Source organism: Dipodomys spectabilis, unplaced genomic scaffold (assembly GCF_019054845.1).
Source record: "Dipodomys spectabilis isolate Male_0828 unplaced genomic scaffold, ASM1905484v1 ptg000046l, whole genome shotgun sequence".
Classification (NCBI taxonomy): Eukaryota; Metazoa; Chordata; class Mammalia; order Rodentia; family Heteromyidae; genus Dipodomys; species Dipodomys spectabilis.
Genome location: NW_024870723.1, coordinates 7,267,260 through 7,293,128, shown reverse-complemented (window position 1 = coordinate 7,293,128; position 25,869 = coordinate 7,267,260). Strand labels below are relative to the sequence as shown.

Below are 25,869 nucleotides of genomic sequence, written 5' to 3'. Positions count from 1 at the left end.
TTCCCCCCCTCAGAGGCTTGGATTGCAAGGGAACTAAGCGATTACTTCAAGAGCCACGGGTTAAGTGCAGGGAGAGGGGGAGAGAGAGGGGAGAGGGGGAAAAAATCCAATCCAAATTCAAATTGCTTCATTAGAGAGACACCGCTTTTGTGGGGAAGGGCTTTAAATGCCCACTACAAAGTTAGGACTCATTGTTCGGCGCCGGGTTTATATAACAGGCGCGGGGAGGCGCTGGGCTCAGGCAGCGCCGAGCCCGTTCGGCAGCCGCCACCGCCTGCGCTCCCTCCCCCCCTCCCCCAGGTGATGGCCCTGCCAGGGTCCGGCTGCAAAGCGACCACCCGCTGCCTCGAAGGGACCGCGCCGCCAGCCATGGTGAGTCCGATCGACTCTGCCTACGGCCCTCCCGGGCCCCAGCGGCTCCACCCTGGGCACCTGGCCCAGCCTTTCCGGCCACGAAACAACCGCTGCCCCCTGCCTTTGGGGGTGGGTGGGTGGAGTAGGGGGGTGGGGGGAAGGATTATTACCGGTGGGCGCCGCCCCTCTCGGAACCTCGCTTCTCGGGCCCAGGAGAGACGGCCTTTGACCGCTCCCGGCGCCCAAGGAGCGCGTTGTTAAAAGTTGCCGCCCGTCCCTGCGTCCCCCCTGGAGCCTCCCATTCCTGTCCTCCAGCCCGGGGTGCGGCGCCCCGGGCAGATTTCGTTGTGGGTGGATGCTCAGGAAGAGTCCGATCTGTATGTAGCCCAGGCAGGAGGCAACGCGATGGGCGCCCGGCTCAGGGCTCTGCTTTTCCTCTCGCCCCCGCCTCTACTGCAGGCTCAGTCGGACGCCGAGGCCCTGGCTGGCTCCCTGGACAAGGACGAAGGGCGGGCCTCCCCGTGCACGCCTAGCACGCCGTCGGTCTGCTCGCCGCCCTCGGCCGCCTCCTCCGTGCCGTCGGCGGGCAAGAACATCTGCTCCAGCTGCGGCCTCGAGATCCTAGACCGGTATCTGCTCAAGGTGGGTTTAGGGTTCGGGGTTAACCTGTGGGTTGGTGGGGATGGATTGTAGTCCGCACGCGGTGGGTGTGCCAGTGTCCATCCGTGAGGTGGCTAAGCCGCTGCCGCGACTGCCCGGCTGGGGGCAAGTATTAGAGCCTTGCTGGGTCCCGGGTCCCGACCAGAAAACGGGAAGGATGTATCTGTTCCCCCACCACCCCGATCCTCAGTATTACAGAGGAAGAACAGGGGAGTTACACCCGTCTTCAGACCCCTCAGCATCTGTCTGCGAATGAGGCCGGGGAGGCTGGGGCCCGGCTTGAAAGAGGCCCCTTGGCTTAGCCGAACCCCCCTTCCCCTCCTCTCTGCCCCCTCCCCAGGTCAACAACCTCATCTGGCACGTGCGGTGCCTCGAGTGCTCCGTGTGTCGCACGTCGCTGAGGCAGCAGAACAGCTGCTACATCAAGAACAAGGAAATCTTCTGCAAGATGGACTACTTCAGGTAGGCTGCGGCCCACCAGGCCCCGGAGGGGGTGGGGAAGCGGCGTGCGCATCCCCTAGACCACTCGTGGGTGCGAGTGGTCCGGCGCTCGGAGCGCACGCCCTGCGCACCGGCCCAGCCCGCCGCCGGCCCCGCTGCCGTCGCCGCCGTCCCCGCCGTCGCCGGCTCTTAGCGTCGCCAACCCCAAGGCCCCAGGCTGTATGTCGGCACCTGCGCGGGCTCCCTCCGCCGCCGGGCGATCTGCCCGCGGTTGCCCCGGTCCGCTGAATTTGGATCGCGTCTCTTCTTCTGCCTCTGTCTCTTCTGGTCTGGCCTGAGTCTCAGGCTCCAGCTTCGGATCGGTAGGGCGCCGCGGTGGAGCTCCGACGTCCCCAGCACTGGCCCCACCCGTTGGGAAGCCCCGCTACCAACTTTAGCTGGCTGTTATCTCCAAGTGCGCTCGGCCCCGGTTCCAACCCGACCTGGACTTCCAGGCTCGCCAAAGCCTGTTCCTCCGGAGGGATCCCAATCTGGGCCCCGGACTCTTGCTGCGGCTCTGCTCGGGCCTCTGCTGTGGGTTCCGATCTGCTCCGCAGGGGGGTCTCCCGTACCGACACCGCGTCAGACTCACAGCCTAGTCCCCAACCCAAGCGCCTGCACTTAAGCCCACCCTCGGCTCCCGGCCTGTGCGTGCCCTGATCTGCATTTCGAGCCTAGGATCTTGCCTTGGTCCTACCAATCCCTGCTCCCGCCGCCGCGTCCCGCTGTGGCTTCGTTGTCTACGGGGTTTTAGGTTTTGGCACCGTAGCGCAGGGCGCCGTGGAGGACAGTTCCGGGCGGGCGGACGCGCTTCCCTGCGCGGGTCGCTCTCCATCCGGCGAGTGCAGCCTCCGGCCGCTGCCTCCAACCCCCCAGCACGCGCCTCGCTTCCAGCCCTGCTGCGGGGGCCCTGACCTGGTCATGGGGTCTAGGTCTTGGCAGTGTCAGGGGCCGTCTGCCAAATTTCAGCGGGAAGTAAGAGCCCGGCCTATGCAGTCCGAGGAAAATAGACTGAAATTGGTTCTTGGGAGGGACGTTTGTCCCCCCCCCCCAATACTTTTTCAGGAAGTAGAGAAAGCTACTCTTTCAATCTAACCTCTCCCCCCCCCCCAACCCAAATACATCCTTCCCTTCATGGCTTCAGTCTTCCAGAGAACTCCTCCCTTCTATAAAGAGCCTCTGAGGGACAGGGAATGGGGTGAACAGCAATGCTCCCCCATACCTTGCCCACCCTCCACACACAATTGAGCCTCTAGAAGCTAGAAGTTGGACACATTTGTGGCTGGGGTTCTCTCAGGAAATGAGAAGCTGGTTGAAGATGTGCATTATTTCTTTATGTGCTAGACATGGGGTGTATGATGGTGGGGTGTTGACCTCGGACTTTGTATGCAAGAAGTGCTTGTCTGTATTGCCTGGCATCTGTTCAGGGGTGCTGGGAGAATAAGTCAATTGGCAAAGGCATGGGTGTGTGGATAGAGGGCCGTGTTGCTTTATAGATGAACATTTGTCTTTTGGTTCACGTGTAGGTAGTGTGAGTCTAGATGTGAAGGTTGACACTCTGAGTCATTGTGGGTGTGTACAAAGATCATATCTGGATCTGGAGGTGAGAGGGTGAGGTGGGAGAGTGTGGAAGAATTCTGAAGTCGGTTAGTCCTCACCTCCATCTTCTCTGAGAGGACATTCCTGCCCATGGCCCTTCATCCAGGCACCAAGGGACAAAGGGTGTGATGTGAATATGTACTTGTGGTTATAGACTACTGTGTGTGTGTAGACAGGAGATTATGACTATGTAGTGTGTAACCAGAGCGTGATGTCTCCTCCCACTGTCCCATATGACTGTTGGTTTGGCACCAGGAGGAAATGGAAGTTTACAGTCACTGTCATAGCCACCTCCTTGCTTAGGCCTGACTCTGGTTGGAAGAGGGGGGCAACTATTTGTTGGGGGAAGTTCCTTGGATTCATCAAGTACCAAACAGCTTAATGACACCAGATGGGTGATATCTAGGACCTTCCTTGTAGAATAAGATGGGGGCAGAACCCTTCCCCAGCTCTTCTGATAACAATAGATTTGGCAGACTTACCTCTAGCTCTTATATCTTCCCTTCTTCTCTAACCCCAGCTGATGCTCACACTGGACTGAGCATCCTTGGATAATGCCCTTTACCAGACCTTGAAGGACTAAACTAGTCAAAACTAAGATCTTGATTCCATCACTCACAGCCTGCACAAATTTCCCATCCCACCATTCTGTAATAGAGTATCATACGTAGAGGGTCACATGTGCAGCCACCATGAGGAGAGGCAGGAGACAGTTCTTTCAAGCCAGTGACCTTGGCCAAGTCACTGCATCTCTCAGTGCTGACTTCTTTCTTTCCAAAATTGTCTCGCTTAGAGGACAAAGGAGGCCAATAAGGCAGAAAGTCTCAGCAAAGGCATCCTAAATGACTGTGGCTGCCTACAGATGCCTCCATTACCATCACTGCGATTACCATTGGAGATCAGACACAAGCCTGTGACAGGCATTTTCCCAGGTAGCTTGAGTGACAAAGCCTGCCTGTAGGGAAGGGCCTGGGCCATTTCTGGGCTACAGGATCTAAGCACTAATCCTTTCTCACTGATGAGACCCCTTCCAAGCAAAATTAAACCGGTTTTCAAGTTAAGAAAATGAAGGGAATAAAAGTTCGTATTCTCCAAGATGGGAGTAGACCTGTGGGGTTTTTTTTTCTGATCATTTCTCCCACTGCCAGGTTTTTCTGTAGGCATAACCCATCTCTGATAGACTCACCTGTGACAAAACAGTGAAAACCACAAAAAGGAAAAGAAAAGGTTGACGAGCACCAGGCAAAGACTATTGTCTGCACTGGGCGGCAGCATAGGCTGCTGAGGAAGCTCTTCCTGGAGAACACTGAATGAGGAGGTGTAGGAGACAGAATTCCTCTCCCAGGAGCTGGGGCTCAGGTAGGGATTTTGTGCTGAGATGCTCTAAGCCTTTGTTTCCTGAAGCTGGATCCAGGTTGAGGCAGCATGTGGACTGGAGGGCTCTGCCCAAAGAGGGGACAAGATTTTCTATGTCCTATGTCCTTTCTTGTCCTTTCTAGACGCCATGTTGTAGTTCGGAGAAACTTCAGTCTTCATTGGCAGAACCAGTGTTAACAGCTCTGAAGTTAGAGATTAGGAGGGAATTCTAAGTTTATTAGGGAGGGAGGTTGTAGAGCATGGAGTAGTTTGGGGGAAATTCAACAGCTCCTGGCTCACTATTGTTGAGGTGTTGGTCTTCCACTGGTTGTGTATTCTTGGCCACAACTCTGGATTTCTCTGCCTCAGTTTCTCCAATTCACTCTCCAAACAGGAACCTCACTGGCTCTTGTGGATTCAACTTGATTGGGAGGTAGGAATCAAACTCTTGGAGAGTCCTGACAGAGAAAAAAAACATGGCCCACAGGGGAAATATGATAGGGTTTTAAATTTCTTTCTTTTGTTAAGACCTTTTTTTTCTTTTTTTTCCCTTTCAGACTTTGTAAGAAGTGAAGAAAATTCTGGGGGTGGAGGGAATCATGTTCCTTTCTGAAGTATTCACTTTTCCATTGCCACCACCAGCCACAACCCAGGGCAGCTTCCCATAGTCCACACCCTCCAACCAACCAGGAGCTGCTGCCGTACAAATAGGATATGGTCTGAGGGCAGTGCCCTCCTAGCCCCTTCAGCCTCCTGGAGCATCATGTCCATTGTATAATCAGGGAACCCCAGGTCCTGAGAAAGTAAAAAGTGTCCAAGTCACACAGTGGTTTACAGCATGGAGGCAGGGATGTGTGTGTGTGTGTGTGTGTGTGTGTGTGTGTGTGTGTGTGTGTGTGTGTGTGTTGGGAAGAACAGGGATAAGGCAAACCATCATCAGACTCTACAGAGTTATTTTCTACTCCCAGGAACTTTGCTAACTCTCTACCTGCTGTATCTTACATCTCAGTTAATCCTTGAGTCCACTCTGTAGACATGGTACTCTTACAATTCCTATGTTATAAGAGGGGAAACTCAGGCCCAAGGGGTAAGGTCACAAATAAGTTGGTAAAGCCCAGGTAAACTCACTGAATCCTACCATTTTTACTCCTAAACACCACAGACTTTTATAGGCAAGATATGCCAATGGAATGGCAAAGGCAGGGCCTGCTGGTTGTAAGGTTCCCAGTCTGCCTGGCTGCACACAGACAGTGCCCATCAGATGTGCTAGCCCTGAGAGCAGTAGGGCCGGAGTGATCTCTTCAGGGGCCTGAGACTGGAGTAACTTTGCCAAGACCAGCTCACCCTGGTCTCTTGCTGTCTTTTTTCTGAGAATGGGAGTAGGGAAGAAAGGGTTAACTACCTCCCCACTGGTGTTTATAGGGTGGGAGTTCTTAGAATGCTACTTCTGGATGAAATTCCCATTCACTTAAGGCAAGCTCCCAGCCTTTTCTGGCCTTTTCCTACAGAGCTCAAGTTCTGTCCCTGGACTCCAGCCTCCTCCAGAGTGAGGGTCCCATGAGAGGCTAGGGGCCTGGAAGCAGGCCCCCCACTGAAGTGCAGAGGGGCCCAGCAGTGGCCAGCTGTTGGGGGACAGATGTTGGGGGAAAAAAAAACAAGAGGGGAGCTGGAAAAGGAGGGGCCTCAGACCAGGACCTCCAAGGAGTGCAAGCGGGTGTTTTTAACCTCTTAATTGCTGGTTTCCTTCCTTCCTCCCTCCCTCCCTCCCTCCCTTCCTCCTCTCTCTCTCTCTCTCTCTCTCTCTCTCTCTCTCTCTCTCTCTCTCTCTCTCTCTCTCCCCTCCTTCCTTCCTTCCTTCCTTCCTTCCTTCCTTCCTCCTATGGGCCTGTCTAGAAGTGAAGGAACACAGAGTATAGGAAGGATGCTACAACTCCTCTACTTCACCTCAAGGAACTTCTCTAAAGCCATCCATCCAGTGAGCCTCTGGAATCCAAATTAAACTCGGTTGCCTTTCAAACCCTTGACTTACTGGCTTTGAAACTACTATTGACACTCCCTGGTTGAGCTCCTGCTTCTCATGCACAAAGAGGCAGCCTTAATAAATGAGGAAAGGAACTCCAGTGGGCTTTATCTGCCATGTTTGTTAATCCAACAAAGAATTACTGAGCATCTATTAGGTATTCAGGAATAGTAAGTCTGGAAAACCAGCCTGACCTGTCCAAGGTTAGATAACCATAAGTATTCGGATCTGGGAGACAGCTTGGTGGTGCTCCATGCCGAGGCTACTCCTTTCAATAGTTACTAGCCATCCACAGTGCGCCCTTTACTCCTTTGCTGCACGTGGGACCCAGGGAGAGGCATACACGGCCCAGACTCACATCAAGGTTGGGGTAGATGTAGGCACTCCCCTCGGTCCCTTTGGCTTTCCCCTCGCGGCTCCTGAACTGGACTCCTTTCTTGAAGTTTCGTTGTCTCTGCCCACTGACGCCGATTTCGCTGCTTCCGGAATCTGGCGACCGTCGGAACCTCGCAGCCGGGCTGGGGAGGACTCCGTTTGTTCGAGCGTGGATCCCTGGATCCCTGGATCCCGGCGCCTGCCCTTCATTTGTGCGCTCTGAATTCTGTCTTGGGGGCGGGAACACGATGTAAGAATGGGCCGTGAACCTGACAGAGTGACACCCATCTCAGTTCCAGCATTTTGTCATGGCAATTTTGTCATGGCAAATGCGGGGAGTAGATCTGAGTGCTGGGGAGCAACTTCTAGCATTTTGGGAGTGACGAGGTTGAGAAAGTAATTGATAGTTACTCACATCAGAGCCAAGGCAGGGGGCGATGGGACTTACCTCTGTAGGCACCCGACAGGCTCAGCTCTCAGGAGACTTGTAGGGCAGGAAGACCAAGGTCGTACGGGGACACTCATGGGGAATTCAGTCACCAGGAATCCCACTCAGCCAAGCATGAGGGTCGGGACCCCACATTCTAGCTCAGCGAACCCACATGCACTGAGCCACAGGCGGCCTCTCCGGGGCCCGGGAACTCCCTTGCTCTGGCTCTCATATTTCCTGCCTCCTGGAGCTGGCTGTGCCCCGGTTCTGCGCCTGTTCCAGGACCCCTGGCTAGGACTAGGAACCCCAGACAGTCAAGCTTCCTGGTCATCCTCTTGGGATGCCAGCTCACTGCTTGCTTGCTCTCTCTCTCTCTCTCTCTCTCTCTGTCCCCACCCCCATTCCCACCATCCACAGATTCTAGGTCGTTTTGACATCTCAGAGGGGCTCTCCCCCGGCCCCACACCCAGTGTCATCTCTCAGTAAGTCACTCACCATCGCTAAACCTCCAGCTCCAAATGTGAAAAAAAAGAAAAGGAAGGAAAACAACGGGTGCCAGAGCCCTTAAATCATGGGGTTTCCACAAAACCAGGGGGGTGCAATAAAGACACTAGAGTGCCTCTGGCTCCTGGCCCCGGACCCACAGCATGGGCTCTGTATGTGGCTGCTGGCCTCCTAACAAAGCACAAAAGATGGAAAGCCAGGCTCCCTTTAGAGCCTAGCAAGTGCTTTCAAATGGAGTTTTGACCTCAAATTTGACCTCGGATTTGACCTCAGGTAGGAGTTGGCTGGAATAGATGGACAAAGCTGTTTCACCTCCACTTTACTGGGGGAATAGAGACCAAATAGGCTGTCGGAAATCGCCTCTGCTTATTAATGAAACCTGTAACATGTAGCACCGTCTGAGCATACCTAGAGTCCCGGCTGTATCCTATAAGGAGTACCCCTTATGGGGAAAATATGAGTGCATGTGTGAGCTGAAGATGAGCTAACTTACAGCACTCCCACACTCAGTACAACCCAACACTTGCATCAGTTGTTCATTGCTCGAATTTGCTAAAGCAGGATATGCTGGGATCCATGCATTTTTGCTGGGTGGGCTATATTCTACAGCCACACCACAGGTACTTTGGGAATGCTCATCAGTCGAAAGGCTGCCAACCCCATGAGGATGAGAAGATGAATCACTTTGGTATGGCCACCCAGTTTCCATAGTGCCTGGGGTAGAAGGAGAGAGCCAAGGAACCAGTGTAATTAATGTTAAGAGTGAGACTCTTGGAAAGGACAAGTCCAGGGAAGGACTGTAAAGGCCTAGGGGTGAGAACGTGCTTCAGAGGGGGCCAGAAGACCTGGGAGTGACCTTCCTTTGTGGACCGCTGGCACTGGGGGATGGCGTGGGAGACTGTGAAGAAGATTAGAAAGGAGGTGGGCTTGATGAGGATGTGGTCTGTTGGGTTTTATAAACCCCAAGCATCTTGGACCAGGTTCTGAGAGCAGAATGGAGCCACCAAAGCAGGGAAGGGTCAGAATTCCATGTGCATGCTGGGAAGTTCACTGTGAGCCCTTGTGGAGGGTATGTTGGCAGGGCAAGACTGGAAAGTGGGAGGCCTAGGCAGAAACTGGCAGTGAGTGATGCCTATTAAGAACCTGGCATAGGAGGGTAGTATTGGAGATGGCAAGGAGGAAATGGATTCCAGAGATATTTAGGACACAGAACGCATAGAGCCTGAGGATTGGTTGGATGTGGGGTTTTGAAGAGAGGAGAGTGTATAATTTAGATTTCCATGCCCGAGGGCTGCATGTGTGGTAGCAGCATTCTCTGGAATGGAGTGTATACTAGGGGACACTGAGGCTGAATGGGAGGACAGTTGCAGGCAGGTGAGTCAGCTACTTAAAGGACAAAACTTCCCAAGGCTTGATCTGGTACAGAATAAACCAGACTGCTATTTCCCCAAAGGGGGTCCTAGTCTGATAATCAGGCAGCTGTGCCTAAAGAGCACAGCTCTTTAGGGAGAGGAGGAAGAGGCAGAAGTAAGGAAGTACAGAAGGTGCAGGGGGCAAGGAAACAATCTGTGGGTGTGTGTGTGTGTGTGTGTGTGTGTGTGTGTGTGTGTGTGTGTGTGTGTGTACCAGTACTGTGGCTTTAACTCAGGGCCCAGGGGCTGTTCCTTTGTTTTTTCCCTTAAGGCTGGTGTTCTTCCACTTGAGCCATGCCTCTACTACTTGTTCTTTGCTTGTTAATTGGAGATAAGAGTTTCACAGGGACTTTACTGCCCAGGCTGGCTTTGAACTTTGTTGCTTAGAACTTAGCTTCCTGAGTCGTTAGGATCATAAGTGTGAACCACCAGCCTAGTGACCTGGGCCTTTTATTTTTATTAAAAAGAAAACATTTAGTCTTTAAACACACACACACACACATTTGTCATGGGCTGCAGGGCCTGGGACCACTTGGGATTTTGGAAGACTGCAGATCACTACACAATTAATTGTTGTGGTCACTTAGGACAGCTCAGGACAAGGAAAATGAGAATTTGAAGGAGTTAAACTATTTGCTCTGGGTCACAGCGTCAACCATTGTCTGTCTACTCTTTCAAGAAACTGAGCCTCTGCACCACTGGGGCTATAGCTTACTCATCTCTGGAGTCAGACCAGCTAAGTTTCCTATCCTCATGAGCTGTGTGACCTTGTGCAACTCACTCAACATCTAAGATCCTCACTTTCTTCCCTGCAAGATGAAGATTACCCACTATAAAATACTTAAAATCTTTCTAGGCAGATGGTGCTCAAAAACTTGCTTAGCAGTACCACTATACTTTCCTAATGCCCATGAACCCATGATATGTGTGTGTGTATGTGTGTGTGTGTGTGTGTGTGTGTGTGTGTGTGTGCCTGTACTGTCACTTGAACTCAGGGCCTGAGCACTGTCCCTTAGCTCTTTCCTTCAAGGCTGGCTCTCTACCACTTGAGTCACACTTCCATTTCCAGCTTTTTGTTGGTTAATAGAAGATAAAAGTCTCATGGACTTTCCTTCCCAGGCTGTCTCTGAACCCTGATCCTCAGATCTCTGCCTCTCGAGGAGCTAGGATTACTGGCATGAGCTACTGGCTATGATACATTTTAATGAACAAATTAATATAATACATGAACATAGTAGACAATGTGGGAAACTTAGAAAAGTCTCAGAAAGAAAATAAAAATTGCTCACCAGCTCATCTTCTATGTGGCTGTAATTAAAGTAAACCAAGTGTTAGGTATGAATGCAATAGCAAGAAAGTATGAATGAAGTCTTGGGGACCGGATCCCCAGCTCAGTGCGCTGGAGGTGGGGATACAGAGGGAGGGAGATGTCTATAGTTGTGCGATCTTTGTCCTTGTCCCACGTCCTACAGCCGATTTGGGACCAAGTGCGCCCGATGTGGCAGACAGATCTACGCCAGCGACTGGGTGCGGCGCGCCCGCGGTAACGCCTACCACCTAGCCTGCTTCGCTTGCTTCTCCTGCAAGCGCCAGCTGTCCACCGGCGAGGAGTTCGGCCTGGTTGAGGAGAAGGTGCTGTGCCGCATCCACTATGACACCATGATCGAGAACCTCAAGAGGGCCGCTGAGAACGGTATCCATCCCGCCCCCCCCCCCCACCCAGCAACTCTGTGCCCCACCATCCTAACACTCCAGGGACATCCCCACCCCCAGAGGAACACCTGGAGGCACCTGCGGGGGGCGGGGGGTGGGGCTGCGCACGGAGCATGCGCTTTGGCCCCAGGGAGCTCTGTGTGTGTGTGGGGGGGGGGGGGGGGAGTCCTCACTGCCCTTCCCCTTCCCCAACGCTGTGTTAAATTCTGTTTAAAAAAAAAAAAAAGGATAATGATCCCACACACCACCCCAACACTCCAGCCTACTCCACCTAATAGAAGCTCTCTTTGGGCTGTGTGGGGCTCGTTCCCCTCCAGCTTCAGGGGTCAGTCCTAGAGATACTAGGCCGCTCTATTCTCTACCTGTTCCCATCCTGGCAATGCAAAGCCTGGGCTTGCAGATAGGAGTCTCATCCTGGGCTGGGGGGGTCTTTTAAGGAAAGGGTCTCTGAGTTTGGAGACCCGGCTTGAACATAACAGTGCTGACATGTAGGAAGTTTCCTTTCCTCTCTGGGCCTCAGTTCTCCAACAATGCAAGATAGGTGTTGGACAACAGTGATCCCTCCATCTCTGGTTGGGATACTGTGATTTCTCAATATATATAGTTCCAGGGACAGGAGCTGGCCAGGTCTCACAGACACACGGAAAGCTGAGTCACAGAGAAGGCTAGTGAAGGGAAAGGGAAAGTGGTTTCCACAATTTCTCTGGTCAGGGTGTGTAGATGCTGCTTCCTTCTTTGAAACATGAATTATCTCATGTCATTTTTACAATAACTCTAGAAAGAAACTCTCCATTTTGCAGACTAGGAAAGAGGCAGAGGTTAGCTGAAGCGTGAAACTTTGCCGAAGATTTTATACTAGTAGATGTGTCTGATTCCAAAGTCTATTATGAGGTGTTATACAACTTCATCCCCATGCATCACAGCAAGTCCATATAAGGCCAGGAGGATGCTGCAATATGGCTGCCTCAATGCATTCCATTTTTCCATTCAAATAGAACAGACACACTAGGTCTTGTCTTGCTTTCCTATGGGGCATTAATATAACAAAGTGTCTACCTCAATCCTGGTCCTTCCCCCCCCCCCCCCCCCCCCCCCATCTAGGTGAATCTCAATTCTAGGGCCCAGCTTCAGGACTATTCAGGAACCACTGGAGTGTTCTTGCTGGTGGCCATCACACCTTCTTGCCAGGCTCAGGGCTAAGTGGGGAGCAAGTGAACCTGGGGTGCAATGAAATTCTCCGTAGTGGTAGGCAGGTCTTCAGTGGAGCTGGGATGGAAACCCAGGAAGCAGAGCTTCATCCATACTATGGCTCACCAGGACCAAAGGTTCCTTCCACCCTTGGACCATCCAGGGTTATCCTTAGTCTTGTCTCTCCAGTAATACCTTGGCTCTTACTATGTGAGCAGACTCATCTCCCTTACTGCATAGCTCCAGTGTTGGTTTACTGTTTTGCTTTTCACACACACACACACACAGTCCTTCATAGAAAAATTAGAAAAGATGGTTAAAAAAGAGAAGAAAATAAAGATCACTCCAAATGCCACTTCCTTTTCATGTTTTATTGTTTAGATGTCCAGCTTTTTTCTATGTATGCACATTGGAATGTTTGATGGTTTTTCTTTAAGCATAGTTTTTTTTCTCCTAATTAAAAGTTGCACTAAATTTTGAACAGTAGTGATATTTTCCCCTTTTCTTTGTGCCTATTGGAATTTCGTGGACCATGTATTATTCACATATTTAGTAAAATGAAGTGTTAAAAATAAAATGGGAGCCAGCCGCTGGTGGCTCACACCTGTAATCCTCGCTACTCTGGAGGCTGAGATCTGAGGGTTGTGGTTCAAAGCCAGCCAAGGGCAGAAAAGTCCATGAAATTCTTATCTCAAATAAACCACTAGAAAACCAGAAGTGGTGCTGTGGATCACATGGTAGAGCGTTAGCCGTGAGCTGAAAAGTTGAGGGGCAGCACCCAGATCCGGCATTCAAGCCCCACGACCGGCAAAAATAAAATAAAAATAAAATGTGAATAGATTCAGTAGTTTGAAATCAGATTGCAAGAGGATACTGAACATCGAGCCCAGTTAATAAAATTAGACCTTGGAGAAGTTAGGTGACATATAATTGCTTCAAAGGCCTCCAAAGTTATAGAAATATAAAATTAAAGAGTCACCATTACCACACTCCTTGGAGATGCATCACTGTTGATTTCTCGGTGTACATCTTTCCATCCCATCTTTATAAAATCGAGATTGCAGCTCTCAAACCTGCTTGCCTCCAATCTCTGCCAGCCTTTGTTTCCCAGTTGTGCTGGGAGGGAGCCCAGTTTGGGTCATTTTAGGGTCAGCCAGTTTTCAGAACCCAGTGGGAAGGTTTGGGGCAGAGGTTTTGTTTCCCCACCCCACCCCGTGCCTCAGTTTCCTCTTGTGTGAAATGGGGACACTGCCACATCCCAGGGCTCTGGGACAGAACTCCTTTCCTCAAAGACTGAGCTCGGGAACTGGGACCCCGGGACCCCCATTCCCAGCCACCTCCGCTCCTGACCCTTCCAGGGACAAGCTCCCCCCACCCCCGTCCTTTCCAGGCTGCCATTAGAAGAGATGGGGACGCGTGGTCAGCCGCTTCTGTCGCCCCCAGGGAATGGCCTCACGTTGGAGGGGGCAGTGCCCTCGGAACAGGACAGTCAACCCAAGCCAGCCAAGCGCGCGCGGACGTCCTTCACCGCCGAGCAGCTGCAGGTAGTCGGGGCAAGAAGCTCCAGGCGGCGCTTGCGGGCGGGGGTGTGGGCGTGGCCTAGGAGTAGGCGTGGCCAGCTGGAGCCTGTGGCTCCGCTACTTGGCCTGGTGGAGGGGAGGGAGCTGGGGTGTGGACTCGGGTCCCGAGCCTCTGATTGGACCGGAGGCCCGTCTCGGCGACCTCCGCTCGCCCGGGGGCCTCTCGCGCCTCGGGTGCCTCACGGGCCTCCGGCGCCCCGCAGGTGATGCAGGCGCAGTTCGCGCAGGACAACAACCCCGACGCGCAGACGCTGCAGAAGCTAGCAGACATGACGGGCCTCAGCCGCAGGGTCATCCAGGTGGGGCCAGGGTGGGCGTGGCCTTCAGGTTGTGGGCGTGGCCTAGGGGTGGGCAGGGCCGGGGAAAGCGCGGACGCGGGCGGCGGGGTTGCGGGTCCGGGCGGCGGTGTGTGTGGGGGGGCGGTGCCGGGGCCGCAGTTCGGCCTGAGGTTCCCCCCCACCCCGGGCTGCGCGTGCCACCCTTCTCCGCGAAGGCTGACGCTGCTGAGGCTGTCGTTCCAGGTCTGGTTTCAAAACTGCCGGGCGCGTCATAAAAAGCACACACCGCAGCATCCGGTGCCGCCCTCCGGGGCGCCCCCATCCCGCCTCCCCTCCGCCCTGTCAGACGACATCCACTACTCCCCGTTCAGCAGCCCCGAGCGGGCGCGCATGGTCACCCTGCACGGCTACATCGAGAGTAAGTGACCGCCACCTCGGGGGTGGAGGGGGGCACGGCGTGGGAGGGGGCCTCGCGGAGCCTCGTGGGCGCAGGCGTGAGCACCAGAAGTCACCCGGATCTGGGGTGTCATTTCCCCGCGGGGGCGGGGCCCTCGGTGGAGCGAAGCCAAGTGTCAGTCCCCAAAATGCTTTTCAAGCACCCACTAGGGTGCCCAAGCCCAGGGAGTTAAGGAAGAAAGGAAGACGGAAGGGTGAAGTTTCTGCTTTGTGGAGCTTGCTTTCTGGAGGGCAAAACTAACCAGCAACAAGACACCTGAGCCTGTGGTTTTCGTTGCCATGATTCCTAGAGGAAAGGTGCTGGTTAGGACTGAGGGGACCTGCCTCTGAGCAAACGGAGACTGGGAGGATGAGGAAGAGGAGGCCAACTAAATGTGGGCAGGCCCTGGGCACAGAGCATCTTAGCATGTGTGCATTTGGAGGCATGCAAGATCAGTGTGGTGAGCAGATCTCATTCAGGGCTGCGAGGTCTTGAGCAAATCACTTAACCTTCTTAGACTTCGGTTTTCTCATCTGTAAGCTGGGATGTGCATCCAGTAAATGTATTTCTTCTTTTTTTTTTTGGTCGGTCGTGGGGCTTGAACTCTGGGCCTGGGCGCTGTCCCTCAGCTCTTCAGCTCAAGTCGAGCACTCTAACACTTGAGCTACAGCCACTTCCGGTTTTCTGGTGGTTTATTGGAGATAGGAGTCTCACGTCTCTCCTGCCCCGGCTGGCTTTGAACCACGATCCTCAGATCTCAGCCTCCTGAGTAGCTAGGATTACAGGCGTGAGCCACCAGCGCCCAGCTCAGTAAATGTATTTCTTATGGCCTCCTGTGTACTTAGTACTGCCGTACAACAGTGAACACACTCCTCAGATTCACATTTTAGAAACACTGTTTAGTGGATGGAGATAATGACCACAGGCCACGGTTATGTGATTTTGGAGCAGGGATGTGAAAGTTTGAAGGAATAGCCTCTTGGATTTCTAAGGGATGAAAATTCAGTGAATCTGTTACCAAGAAGGCACTTGTCACAGGCTCTCTTCCTCAAGGCCAGCAGCATCAAAATAGCTGACGCAGTAGCAATAACACACACACACACACACACACACACACACACACACACACACACACACACACACACACACACACACACACACACACACACACACACACACACACACACACACACACACACACACACACACCCTTCTCTAGCTCACAGTAAAAGGAGAAAAGAAGGAAAGTCAAACTGCTGCTTATGGAGCAATTGTTACGTGTCAAACACTATACAGACGGTGTGTCTAACCATTACAGATCACTGTTACACTGAACAGATGAGGAAACCAAGGGCTCACTATAGTGACAAGAGCCTACCTTAAATTAGTGGAAGCTAATACACTCTAATAATTGAATGAAGACTTTGGTATCAGACTGTTAGGCTTCAAATCCCACCTCTACCACTTACTAGCTGGATGATGTTAGGTGAGATTCTTAGCTTCTCTGAATGTCAGTTCTCTCAGTGTAAAAACAAGGATAGTAAGGATACATATCTGAAAGCTGTGCTGTAAACGTCATATCAGATAACATACTTAAGGTCCTCTACATTTAGTTAAGTGCTAAGTAAACGCTACTGCCCTTGGGATGGTAACAGTCGACAGAACCAGGTGTACAGAAGTCTGCTTACTAACCAGGCTGCTAGGTAGAACTGCATCTCTATATTGGTTCATTTCTGAAGCATTTGCCGGCCAGAAGGGGCACTTTCATTTCTAAACAATTACTTATGTTCAACATGCACAGAGCATATTAAATATTTATTACAGTTGTCAAGGACACTGAGTCTAAGTTGAAGGGATCTGGGCAGCCAGGTTAATACTTGGTGTGAAGTCAGCAATGGATTTAGATGCTTCTCTTGGAAATGAGGTCCAGAGTCTTCACACACTCCATTGATCAAGTTTAGATTTGTCTTTGATGCCTGAAGAAGGGGCTGAGGTACCATTTTTTTCCCCTGGAAATGGAACCCAGATGAATGTGCTGGGGGTGTCTAGACCTGTTGGTTCTTGCTGCATGATGGAAGGTCACCCTAGAAGTTTGCTTTCTGGTCTACTAAAAGCCTGGCATCTTGCATTTTCTGAAGCATTAGAGCTGGAAGCTGATGAGAGTGCAGGGGTGGGGAGAATAAACTTCTGCTTTGCAGTTAACTGAAGTCACATGGTCTTGTTTCTCAGTGCCTTAGAGCTTAGAATCTGATGAAATCTTGGAACCTGACTCCAGATAATGGACAGACACATATTATTTGAGTAATCTGAGGCTGTTCGTGAATTTCCTGATCATTCAGGGAGTTAAGAACTTCTGATTGGCTGGGCACCATTGGCTCACTCTGAGGATCACAGTTCAAAGCCAGCCCAGGCAGGAAAGTCTGTGAGACTCATATCTCCAATTAAGCACCAGAAAACCAGAAATAGTGTTGTGGCTCAAGTGGTAGAGCACTCACCTTGGGCTGAAGAGCTCAGGGACAGCGCCCAGGCCCAGAGTTCAAGCCCCACGATTAACAAAAAGAACAACAACTCCTGATTGAATATAATTGCCTTATTCTTCAGATGAAAGCAGTATGGCTAAGAAAGGTACAATGACTTGTCCCAAGTTACATGTCAATTGTAAGTCTCTACATGGGGTTCTTTCTGTGACTAAAGAGGGTGAAGTCTAAAGAAGAGACGAAGGACTTCATCATTGTAGTTGTAGATCGGCTAAAGTATGAGAGATTTGGACCAACACAAAGGTTGACTTTTCTTGAGTTTTAGATACTGGAATGCTGTAAAATTTCATTCAATAGATAAAGAATATCCACTAGATGCCACACCTCATTCTAGGTACTAGAAATCCACAGTGATCTGGAATCTAGGAAGCAAAAATTCCTGCCTTCACAGAACTTGCATTCTAGATGGCAAAACAGAGAAGCAATAGAAAATACAGTCCTAATCAGATGATTAGGGCTGAGGAAGAAAATGAAAGCTACAGAGGAGGACAGGGATGGGAAAGGTTGCTATTGGCATTGAATCATAGTTATAGATAGGGTAGTGACATCCAAGAATAGAGTTCTCTAGGAAGCCTTGGTAAGCCATCTTTGATGATACCCTGGGGCTAAGAATGGAAAGGTGAGGGTTTGAACAGGTGAGGCACACCCATTCTTCTAGGAAGTGTTTAGAACTTAAGCATGTAGGAGTAATTGCTTATTTGTGAGCTGGACAGTTAAACCTAGCATTTAATTAACTAATTATTTTTGTGCCAGTACTGGGACTTGGATTCAGGGCCTGGATGCTGTCCTTCTGCTTTTTTTCTTCAAGGCTAACTCTCTACTCTCTGAGCCACAGTTCCACTTTCAGCTTTTTGGTGGTTAAATGGAGATAAGAATCTCACAGACTTTCCTGCCTGGGATGGCTTTAAACCTGGATCCTCAGATCTCAGCCTCTTGAATAGCTAGGATTACAGGTCTGAGCCACCACTGCCCAGCTGTAATCACAACACTTTATAAAGCCCTTCACATACAGCCTTGCAACCAACCCAATTGAAATCTTTCCCAGGGTCACCCCAGGTGGTAAGTGGCAGAGATGGAACTGGTCTCAGGGATCCAGCCTGCAGAGCATGGGGCAGGTGAGATCCTGCATGGAACCTGGGGATGGGCTCCAAGGCATCCTCTCGTCCACAGGTCAGGTACAGTGCGGGCAGGTGCACTGCCGGCTGCCTTACACCGCACCCCCTGTCCACCTCAAAGCCGATATGGATGGGCCACTCTCCAGCCGGGGTGAGAAGGTAAATGGAGGCTGGTTGGGTATGGTGTGGGTCTGAGCTTTTCTGTCAAGAATGGATTTCTGGAAGCATTCCCTGTAGTTGGATGAGGACCCTGGCACTCTGTGGCAGACCACTCAGGCCCAGTCCCCCAAGCAGCTGCTGCAGTATTCTGTGTGTATCATTGCCCTGAAGGCCTCCTTGCAGCCTTTCCCTAGGTCCCCTGCAGTTTGGTCTTCTCTTTTTTGGATTTATGAACTTATTCATACTTTGAATTTCCAGGGAGGGTGTTTGTTTCACACCAGCCTGTATTGTGTTATCTCACTGGTATCCCCTCTTCCTGGGTTTCATTCCTGTCTGTGGGGAATTGAGTAACCAAAGAGAGAGGCTAAGGGAGAGCAGACCAGCCTGTGACCATGGTCAAGTGGTAGACCTCCCCTGTGGAACTGGAGCTCTGGTTGTTCCAGGCCTTAGTACTACTGAATAGGCACAGGGGTGCTTAGACATAGCCAAGCCCAATGACTTGAAAGCTGTGATTTTAAGCACTTGTTATTTAATTTTTATCTAGAACATAGATGAAAGTAGATGACACTGCTCTGGGTGAAACCTGAAGGGGGTTGGAGTTTCACCTCTCAGCTCCAAAGACATCTTACTATTAGCCTTGGAAACCATTGCTGTAGTTCCAAGATGCTCCAGGTCAGAGCCTAGATAAGAACACAAACATTTATTCATTTGCTTACTTAGCCAGATAGCAGCAGAGAGTTACGTAAAGCCTGGCTACTGTTCTAGAGGAGTCTGTGAGAATCTGGAGAGGGAGGCAGATCCCGATAGTCAAACTGTGATGGTGATGCCTGGGGAAGGGAAGGGTGAGGGTGAAGGAGAGATGTAGGTAAGGCTTCCCACAAGAAGGTAATGTGGGCCCAGGTATGAAAAACTCAATCAGGGTTCAAGGCAGAAGTTATTGTACTTTTAGGGAACTCCTGAGCCATTAAATGTCACTGGCATGCAGGCATATAGGCTTGACAGGCAAATTGATGAGAAATAGGGACAGGTCAAGGGTCTGGACTTTATCATGGGCCAGTGAGGGCAGGGTGGGCTAGCATTTGCAGGCAGTGCCACTGTTGTGGTCCTCAGAGAGCGAGAGGCTGAGTAGGAGGATGAACTTGGACCTGATGGTCCAGGAGAGAGGGAAGGAGCCTTTTACCCACCTCCAGTCCAGCTCATTTCAGGCTCAGTATATCTCAGTATCACTAGGCAGCTTGGAGAGGTATTGATTCTCAAGGCAGAAGGTGTGATTGGCAGGTTTGAGGTGGGGTACAGAAATCTGCACAGTTAATGTCCAGTCCTATGGTTCAGATAGTGAGGAACAGGCCTATGGGATATTTTGTCTGCCTCTGCCTCCCAGCTAAGCACCTGGTATGTGCTGAGCTCGGTTTGTGATGAGCACCATGGGGGAATGTCTGTAGTACCCAGGTAGACACAGGCTAATTGGACAGATACATTTACATGTGAATGGTAGAGCTTAACACAGGAGAATCCCAGCGCAGATGAGCAGGTCTTTGGCAGGACCCCTCTGAGACTGTCACATTCCCAGTAAGACCTGCTGTTTATTGAGCTTCTTCTCAGTTCTAAGTCAGATCACCTTATACAGATAATCTGCTTGATACCTCCCAGCTAACTCTGGGTGTGGCTATTGCTATTCCCATCACAAAGACAGGGAAACTGAGATTCAGAGGAATGATACAGTTTATCCAGAGATGTGGTAGAATGTGTTGGACTGGGTGATCTGCACAGTTCATGGGTGCTCTGGACCTCATTCTTCACCACCTCTCTGAAAGTGTGATTATGATGACTTCCATTTCATACCAATAGAGAAGGCGGTTCAGATAGTGCAGTAGCATGTCCAGGCTCACATTGATCATGAGCAGAGTTGACCTTGATTTGGGACTGCCTGCCTTGGAACTGCCCCTTTTCCATGGGAGAGCTATTAGACCTGGGATTGAGACTGGGAGGGAGAGGTTCCCTATCTTTAAGCTTGTGGCTTAGAGCTGGATTTGGGCGGTTCCACTGCAGGGTGATGCGGCATCTGGAGTGACCTTGGAGGACCCAGAAGAGGGTTCTTTATTCTACGACAGGAGAGAGGCAAGAGGATAAGAAAGACCTTCCATGCAGAGAGAATACTATGTACAAATGCACAGAAGCACAGGGGGGCCTGGGTTGAATGGATATATATATATAATGTAGCTGGAGCCTGGGGAGGTAGGGAAGCTGACAGGATGAGAAAGGGCAAGAGGTACATAATTAAGAGTCTGGCCCTTTATATGAATAGCTTGAACATTGTTTCAGGGAAGGGTATGGGGCTAGAATCAGTACTTTGCTCAGCTAGGCTTGTGGTTATGTCTGGGTCAGCTTGAAAGATGAGGTAGGCTGGGCACTGGTACCTTTGGCTCTAGCTTTCTGGTCCCTGGCTTGTGTCCCTAGCTTTGTATCCAGAAGCTCTGCATTACAATGTCATCCTCCTTCATGACCAACTGCCCTCTCATCATCTGCCCTACCTTCCCACTCCCATTCCCAAAGACTTTTCCCTTCCACATCTGGTCAAATGTGTGGGTCACGGAGTGTGTTCTGGGCAGACTGAGCATAGGATATTGTGGGCTTTCTACCAACTCCCTCTGGCCTGAGTCAGCCTGCTGGGAGGAGACTCAGTGTCCTCCTGTGGCTGGTGTCTGAATCCACTCATCTAGAACAGCTGGCCTGGCTAGGACAGCAAGGCCCTGAGCATTCTCAGGGACAACTTCCTGCCTCCACAGCAGCATCATTGGGCCACACATGCCTGTGAGTTTCCATAACCAATTTTGTTTTCCTGACCATGTATTCTGATCCCCTAACTTCAGTACTTGGAAAGTTCTTCAAAGTCAAGGCCAGATGGAGAGACTGAGGCCTGCAGAAAGGAAAGATCTGATCAGGGTCCATTCTAATAAGTGAACTTCTGTTAATAAAAACACAAAGCTCAGTGTCCTATAGGCCATACCCAAGGTGTGTAGGGGTGAGGAATGCACTGTATACACTGTGTACTCTGGAGTCAAGAGACCATGAGTCCCACATCTGCTAACCTTCTCCTCCTGAGAATACAATTAGTTTCTTCAAGCTTCCAGCTTCTACATCTGCTAAATGGGGATAATAATAGTTCCCACCACATAGGGTTGCTGCAGAGATTAAATGCAATGATATGTGTCAAGTCTTGCTGCAGTGTCTGTAGCCAGGGCTCTGTAGATGTTGGTGACTGTTGTCATAACAGGGGTCCTCCCCTTATCCATGGAGATGTGTTCCAAGACATCCCAGTAGATGATAAAAATCATGGCTAATACAGAACCGTGTGTGTGTGTGTGTGTGTGTGTGTGTGTGTGTGTGTGTGTGTGTGTGTGTGTGTACCATGCACTAGTTTTTTTCTTATACATCCATACTTAGGATAAAGGTTAATTTATCAACTAGGCATAGTAAGAGATTACCAACAATGATAATAAAATAGAATAATCACAATATACAGTAAGTTATGTGAATGTGGTCTTTCTCTTGAGAGAGTCAAGACAAATATGAATATTTGGGGGCTGCAATTGGCCACAGACAACCGAATCCATGGATGATGGGGATGCTATTGAGCTACTTTGGAGATTGTCATCATCACTTTCCTCCTCCAACTCCTCACGGTATCTGATTCTCATAAAAAAACAAAACAAAACAAATTTCTGATCAGTCAATGTACTGGCCATGTGGCCATTAGATATCTTTGGACCAGTTGAAACCTCATCCACATTTTACTGTGACCAGCCAGCCAATCAAGAATCTTGAGCTGAACATCAGGTACTGGTTGTGTGGGAAAGAGTGGGGTGTCGATCAGGTGCTTTAGGTGGAAGGTAGAGAGGGAAAGAAGAGGGTCTGCCCATCCAGCACTGTTTATGGACACCTGACTGGTTGACCTCTTCCTCACTGTGTGATCATGGACTCACTAATGGTCACTTCTCTGAGCCCCAGTCCTCTCTCCAGTATTGTGAAATAGGAACCTTAGTGGGATTTCCTCCTGAGTTTGGGGCGTGGCTTCAATGAATTAACACATGGATGGTGCAGGGCCAAGTGCCCAGTAGACTTTTTCTGCTGTTATTATATCTGACTCAGTCCACTTTGTTCTGAGAGATTTTGCTATCCATGTTTACTGATGAGGAAAGAGGCTCTGAGAGAAGTGAGTTTACCAAGGTCCTGCAGCAAGTTAGCTAGGAGCTAGGCTTTAAATCCCTATCTAGGTGCTGTGCCCATCCTCATGCTGCAAACCTGTGAGATTCCCCTGTAATGTTAGGGTGAGGGCACCATCCCCCCTCCCACTGAGCCCATCCCACACTCTCCTCTTGCAGGTCATCCTTTTTCAGTATTAATGCTGCCGGCATTTTCGCATCTGTCCACGGACACCCCACAGCTGCCCCTCAGCCGCTGAGATCCAGTGTCCAAGCCACAGCCAGGGATCCATCGCCTCTGCATCCACCCCTTCCTGCCATCCTGCCTGCCTGTGGCCAGCTCGGATCCCTCCCCAGGCCTGGCCTCGCCCTCTCCTGCTGAGAAACAGAACCTGCCAGGAGCACCACAGAGTCCTCCCCTTGGAAGACAGAGCTCCCTGAAATGTGGAACCAGGGTGGAAACAACAGCCTATTCTCCCTCCCCACCCCCAATTTGAACAGAAGTCATCTTCAACTTCAGCTGATTACAATAGCAAAGGGCAAAATGAATCGTGTGACGCCAACAGCCTCCTAATTTACAGGTTTTCTTCCCCACTCCTCCCATCTTGGCCTTTATTTACTACTTCCTTGGAACCATCTCTGAATTATGAATAGCCAACCACCCCCAATGCTATCCACTCTGTTGCTTTTGTCTGGAAAACTCTACAGTGTTTGTGGGATGTCCCCAAAGGAAAGCTATGTTCTAATTTTATCGTTTCCATCTGTCTGGTTATGTCAAGTTAATTCAGAGAGAGAAGAGACACTGACCAACCCTGAGAGGCCCAGTAGGGCAGAGATGGAGGCCTGCCCAGACCAAGAGACAGAGAGACAGGCGGGGATGGGGACAAAGACCCCTGTTGGTTTGGAGATGAGAAGGGAGACAGATTGGGAAGACTCCGTTTCATGGAGAAGAAAGAAAAAGCTTAATTTCCACTTAATTTTTCTAGTGTATTTGAAAGAACCATGGCAGAAATGGTATTTAATCTGTGCAATGACACTGCTGAATGTTTGGGAAGATTGGAGTGGGAACTCACTGGTTACTTGTTCCCTCTGGATAGGGGGTGGAGTTGCAAGGCTTTTAAGAGGGGAAGACCACTCCTGGAGAGCCAGGGAAGTGAGCTGAGTGAAATGGCAACCAGGGTATTAATTCTAATCCATCTCTGGGTAGAGAGAGTCACCCGTGAGTGTGCCAAGCCCAGGAATCCAGCTGGCACCTCTGTGTTTCCCCACCAACTCTTCCCAGAGCCAGCCCCACCCACTTCTGAGAACAGAGGCCAGACATAGCTCACATCCACCCCAGCCTACTGCAACTGTCCCACCCCAAACAAAGGGCTTGGACTACACAAGATCATGATTTATGTTTTCGGGATGCCCATTTGTCCCAAGCTTATCCTGTAGTTCTAGAACTGCGTGGTGACCTGATTGATGTATTTGCCACCACAGGATGCAAATAAACATGTTATAGCTCAATTCCTCCTTCCTGCTTTTGGAAGGAGACTCTAAGAGAGGGGATGCAAGTTCATAATACATATGCAGCTGCAGTCCTTGGTGTCACCCATGGCAGACATTGCTAATCAATTGCAGCACTCATTCTCACGGAGTCTAGATAAGGTTTCAGGTCTCACCTGTTGGAAGTTGGCCCTTCAATGAGAATCTCTATGCTATTTGCTCTAGGACTGCAGAAGAGGTAAACATGAGTGTGGCCCAAGAAGGGAACCTGTATCCTCTCCCTTTCAAAGATGTCACAGCTGACTGAGGATGAAGAGAAAGCCCCACTCAGATTGCTGTGAGTGCAGTTCAGTTCAGAATGCATCAGGTGCCCTGTATTGAGCTCTCACAGTAACTGGAGCAACCTGGGCCTGATCACCGAGCTTGGGAAGCTCAAATCTGTCCTTAGATGTTTGCTCCTAATGATCAAAGCCCCAATTGCAACTATGTAGTAAGCGGCCAGCCCAGGGTCATCCAGTACCCACTCTGCCTTGAGCCTCTCACCAGGGCTTATTCCTTGCGTGGATCACATGGTCGTAGCATGTTGCAGTTCAGACGTCTCCACTACCCTGTTAAGGATAGCCTGGGAATGTACAGGCCATCTAGACTATTTATTTAAATACAAAAGGGAAACACACACACACACATACACACGGAAAAAAATTGTAAGCACTTTTTTTTGTAAAACCAATGTCTGTTTTGTTACATACCTTTCATGTCGTGCTTTGTAAATGTCTTATTTGTGTAATAAATAAAGTTAATGCAAGTAGAAGTGCTGGCACTTGAATCAGGAACATGATGGGATTCCATTTCTTTCCTGCTCTCTGGCTCTCAGGCTTCCAGAATTTCACTGTTGGTACTGTTTCCCAGTTAGTAAAATGTGCATTGTAAAGGTACAATGCTTCTCTAGGTACTGCTTCTCCTTTGCGTTTTAGTCTTTGTAGGCAATCAAGCTGGTTACTGTCTTCCACTCTGCCCCTTGAACACTAGCTCTGACACTACCAGCTCTCTATTGAATCCTGTGCTGGCTTTCTAGATTCAGAGAAGTGTCCAAGACTGACCTTGCCCTAAAGAAGTCTGGTCAATTCTATGTAAACAGATCTCTCCAGCTACCTGTGGGGCTGAGGGAAAGCATTTGGGCTGGATCCTGTCTCCTGAGAATATGTAGGAAAGATGAAGGTGTTGGTAGGAGGGCAAAGAGGGAGGGACACACAGGCCTGTGTGGATGATGGGGAAGAATTAAATAAGGTGAAGTTAAGGCACCTTGGGAAGAGAGATAAGGCATCAGTTTCTACACCAGACCAGGTGGTATCACGTACTCTGGAAAATGGAAGAAGTGCACCTTTTTTTTTTTTTTTTTCCAGTCATGGGGCCTGAACTCTGGGCCCGGGCGCTCTCCCTCAGCTCTTCAGCTCAAGACTAGCGCCCTACCACTTAAGCCACAGTGCTACTTCTGGCTTTTTTCTGCTTATGAGGTGCTGAGAAATTGAACCCAGGGCCTGATGCATGCAAGGCAAGCACTCTACCACTGAGTCAACTTCCCAGCCCCAGAAGTGTACCTTTTCAGTGGTTATCTAATCTTTATCTAACAGAATCCTTTGTTCAAGCCAAACCTCTGGATATGGAGAGTAGAGAAACCCTGTCAGGTATGGAGGCTCCTAAGCCTCCTGTAGCCCTGGACTGCTGCTTGTAAAATGCCATTCCTAATTCACATGGCTACTGACACTGCAGGGCGATTGTCTTTATTAGTTTTTGTTTTTGTTGTTGTTGTTAGCCACCTCTGATTTCATAGCTGTCCCCTCCTTGTTAATTCTTCCATTTTGTAATGTTAATTTAGATATATCACTAAAACATACTGATTTAGTTGTATGTGTATGCATGTGTGTGTTTCTCCTACCTGAATGTACTTTCTGTTTTCACAATAATTTGGGACCACTAGTGGAT

At 50.3% G+C, this 25,869-nt stretch overlaps 1 protein-coding gene across 2 annotated transcripts; it reads left to right on the top strand.

Annotated features, from left to right (window-relative positions):
• Window positions 1–303: 303 nt before the first annotated feature.
• On the top strand, window positions 304–24,697 carry Lhx6 (LIM homeobox 6). 2 transcript variants are annotated; one of them, XM_042678701.1, is made up of 9 exons: window positions 304–372; window positions 814–996; window positions 1,355–1,476; window positions 10,663–10,883; window positions 13,535–13,635; window positions 13,875–13,970; window positions 14,193–14,367; window positions 18,093–18,196; window positions 22,579–24,697. In XM_042678701.1, exons 1-9 carry the CDS (start codon window positions 304–306, stop codon window positions 22,597–22,599), a joined length of 1,092 nt encoding a protein of 363 aa, XP_042534635.1. In that variant the 3' UTR covers window positions 22,600–24,697. The 2 variants fall into 2 exon arrangements, with proteins under 2 accessions (XP_042534635.1, XP_042534636.1); XM_042678702.1 differs by lacking the exon at window positions 18,093–18,196.
• Window positions 24,698–25,869: the final 1,172 nt, after the last annotated feature.

Bases quoted from the DNA above. Each gene is read 5' to 3' on its own strand.
- Lhx6 (XM_042678701.1), top strand. From the start codon at position 304: ATGGCCCTGCCAGGGTCCGGCTGCAAAGCGACCACCCGCTGCCTCGAA. The intron at 373-813 runs GTGAGTCCGATC...CCTCTACTGCAG, and splicing joins GGACCGCGCCGCCAGCCATG to GCTCAGTCGGACGCCGAGGC. The intron at 1,477-10,662 runs GTAGGCTGCGGC...CACGTCCTACAG, and splicing joins TGCAAGATGGACTACTTCAG to CCGATTTGGGACCAAGTGCG.